The 3,468-nt window shown below is 49.2% G+C and overlaps 1 protein-coding gene across 2 annotated transcripts; it reads right to left on the bottom strand.

The window, feature by feature from the left end:
* Positions 1-977: 977 nt before the first annotated feature.
* LOC136551288 (uncharacterized) lies at positions 978-1,999 on the bottom strand. Of its 2 annotated transcripts, none has more exons than XM_066542860.1 (2): positions 1,358-1,998; positions 978-1,272 (listed from the first exon to the last, which is right to left on the bottom strand). In XM_066542860.1, exon 1 carries the CDS (start codon positions 1,791-1,793, stop codon positions 1,425-1,427), a length of 369 nt encoding a protein of 122 aa, XP_066398957.1. In that variant the 5' UTR covers positions 1,794-1,998; the 3' UTR covers positions 978-1,272; positions 1,358-1,424. The 2 variants fall into 2 exon arrangements, with proteins under 2 accessions (XP_066398957.1, XP_066398958.1); XM_066542861.1 differs by having other exon boundaries at positions 1,052-1,068; positions 1,358-1,999.
* Positions 2,000-3,468: the final 1,469 nt, after the last annotated feature.

The following is a 3,468-nucleotide window of genomic DNA, read 5'->3' as shown; positions in this document are numbered from 1 at the left end:
CGGCCGCTGCGCCCGTTCGGTCATCGCGCACTGGATCTGGGCTGTCATGAGCTGGCGCATGGCTTGGCCGCCCGACCGCGTGCCGCCGGTCGTAAGCGCGCTCGCCAGTCTCCGTGCCAGCATGCTCGCCGGCCGCAGCTCTTGATCTCCTGCCGCCCGCTGGATCCAGGGTGGGGGTCGCCGAATCCGGGCCCAGACAACTCAGATTCGGCGTTTCCAGCTCACCGCCGGCCATCTTTGTTGGCAGAAAAAACTGAGCTCTGACGGGGAAGAGGAGAGGAGGAGGAAGGAAGGAGGAGGTGAAAATTGCTGCGGGAGGCCTTTTTGAACGCCGTAGCGGGCCGCCGCCACCGCGATAGCGGGGATGAGTGGGGGCGAAAAATTGTTTATCGTTTTCCTGATCCATTTGTTGCCCCTGACCCCTGTCACCGATCCTACCCACCGGTTGTTCTCCACAGCCTAGCCGATGGCACCATTGCTGGCTTGCCTCGCCACCACCGCCGAACTGGCCGCTGGCCCCGACCATCCCTGTAGGGCCATTGGATATTGCAAATTCCTCCAAAAGCCCAAACTCTAGCTCTAAGCCTGTCCACCCCATCACCACCTGTCTGATTCACCACCCGTGGTTAGCGGTGGGCATGTGGGTGTTGAACATACGCCCCGTTCGACTTATATTAGAATCCGTACTATCCAGCTTATTTTTTTAGCTGAAACAATATTTTTCTCTCACAACAATTCAGCAAAAACATATTTTCAACGGATTCGGCAAGTTTCAGCGAGCCGAACGGGGTAGCTGCTTTGATGTCATGCTACGAACACGACGATGCAGCTCCCTCCACTCACCTCTGGACGCATATCTGCGCATTGTTTGCATCTGTCGGTGGACGCACGACGAATAAGGACTTTGGAATTCTGGCCCAAATCAATCTTGATATAAATAGCTACGCACATGAACGCATGCAGTCGAGAGGAACAAAATGAGAAAAGAGATCACAATGCACACATCATCAATTGGGAAAAAATATTGGTTGTATTTGTACACTTCAACAAGTTGAATTGGCTCAAAACCTGAAAATATAAGGGATGTACTTAGACAGGACCAAATAGTCTCATAGCTAGACCATGCATTGACCCCCCCTGAGTGTGTACATAATGTTACATTTTTGTGGACCTATCTTCTAGGACAAAAAAAGGAGAGAAAAATTCCAGGTGGATACTACTAGTTTCTCGTGAATTTGTCAGTAACAACACAGGCTGTCATGCACCCTGTCCCTGCTATCAGAAAATGAAATAATTTTGATGCACATTTTCAACGAAAAGATGAAAAAAAAGATCACAAAAGAAGGATGGGACGTACGTGAGCGCGCAACACATGAGAAATCTGTGCGCACACGCACAGCGGCACACTCATGCACACCGTCCTCTCAGAAGGCAAAGATGGCGCCGGCGGCCGCCAGAGCGGCAACCGCAGCAGCAGCGGCTGGGCCGCGTACGGAAGCAGCGGTGGCGCTGCTGCTATCGGGAGGCCCCGGGGGCGCGAGCTCCGGCTCGGGCTCCGTCATGGTGGTGCCGATGGGCGAGCCCACGGGCGCCGCGTTATCGTCGTCAATGGCGTCGTCGGCGACGGGTCCATCGGCCCCCTCGAAGGACCCCACGGGGGTGTGCGCGATGGGCGTCAGGATGCTCGGCTTGGTGTCGGCATCGTCGGGAGCGGCGGCGCCGGTGGTGGGAGAGGACGCGGCGGCCCCCGTGAGGACGACGAGGAGCAGGACGGCGCGGGACACTGCAGCCATGGTCCGTGCACCCTGCAGGGCCAGAGCTTGCGCTGATTAACAAGCAGACGTTAATTCGGTCGCTCTTGCGTGAGTGAATAGGTAATTTTGGTGAGGATTATTGCAGGTGGATGAAGCTAGAGAGGCATGGACGCAGCAGGTACGAGTATATTTCTGGTAGGGTGCATGGCATGCGCGATCGGAGAAGGCGAGCGAGCGTGCGGCGAAACCGGCGGTCTAGACAGAGACGAGAACGGGTGGAGGCGAGTTGACGTGAGCCTCATGTACGTGGATGGTGGAGAGGACACAACCTTCGTAATCGTAGGAAACTATTAAATCTTTAAATTATTTAAGCTAGCCACCAACAATGATTTTTCGTTACAAGTAACAGTAGCAGAACAATCGGACCCAGCATTTGGTGACGAGGACCAAATTCTAATAGCCAAAAGCAGAAAGCTACACCATCATTAATAGTTATTCTCAAGCAAAGTTTGCAAAAAGTTGTTCAACGTACATTATTAATAGTAGGATACAGCAGCTAAGTAAATGACATGGAACATTAAGAAACATATACCTTATATTTAGTGCATTCGCATCTTTCACATCCATATCATTTGAAAAAGATTTAAGAGTTAATAAGAAAAAGGACAAACAAAAAATTAAGCTTATTTATTATTATGCATTTGTACTCTGAAAGTAACATATCAGAGAAGTATTACCACTATACTAGGTAGTTTAGGTCTTCATTCGGTTCTTCAATTCTTGAAAATGATGTAAGATGTTATCATTTTTAATGGTTGCAAATACCTCTCGCTCAATGTAACGTACCATTCTATGATTCAACCTTCGTAGCTACGAAAATCCTTTCTACTGTGTGCGGTTGTAACCGGTAAAATCAAGGCTAACCCAATGAGGTGATAAACCAATTCAAATTTTGCGTTCAGTCAGTTTGAACCATCTTTATGGTGAGAATCATTACTAGAAATATCCACTTCTATGACAAACATCTTAATGACGATTCTGAAACTGTCATAGAAGATCGTTTTTTATGACGAATATTTCCGTTTTATCATAGATCAGTGGTGATGATCCTCAAACCCTCCCTATCTACGACGAAATCAGATATCCTCACAAGAAACGTCATAGAAGAGCATATGATTTCGACACCGATCACTCGCGTGACTCATCTGTGACGATCTTCTTTAATACTGTGACAAACAGGGCTTCGTCATTGAACTAATTACACATCTATGACAAACAATATTCGATCTATAACGAATAGTGTTTCATCATAAATCTCCACACGGTATTTTCTCCATCCGACGTCTACCTGTGGGACCTGTAGTTACTCATCCGTGACGCTTGCAATTCATCATAAAAGTCTCCGCTCGATCCCTTCTCCATCCGACCTGTGGGACCCGACGGCTTGCGTGTCACTTGTGCTTGTGGACCCTTCTTCATTGGACCTGTGGGACCCGACGTCACCTTTCTCCATCTCCATCTGACTTGTAGGACCCGACGACCTACGTGTCACTTGTGGACCCTTCTCCACCCGACCTATGGGACCCGACGACTTACGTGTTATGTGTACATGTAGGACCTTTCTCCATCTTCATTCGACCTGTGGGACCCGACAGCTTGCGTGTCACTTGTACCTTATGTGCCGCCGGGGTTTAATAAAATCTAATTCTAAAAA

Source organism: Miscanthus floridulus, chromosome 4 (genome assembly GCF_019320115.1).
Source record: "Miscanthus floridulus cultivar M001 chromosome 4, ASM1932011v1, whole genome shotgun sequence".
Lineage (NCBI taxonomy): Eukaryota > Viridiplantae > Streptophyta > Magnoliopsida > Poales > Poaceae > Miscanthus > Miscanthus floridulus.
Note: the sequence above shows the minus strand (reverse complement) of the source record. Positions and strands in the feature narration are given on the sequence as shown.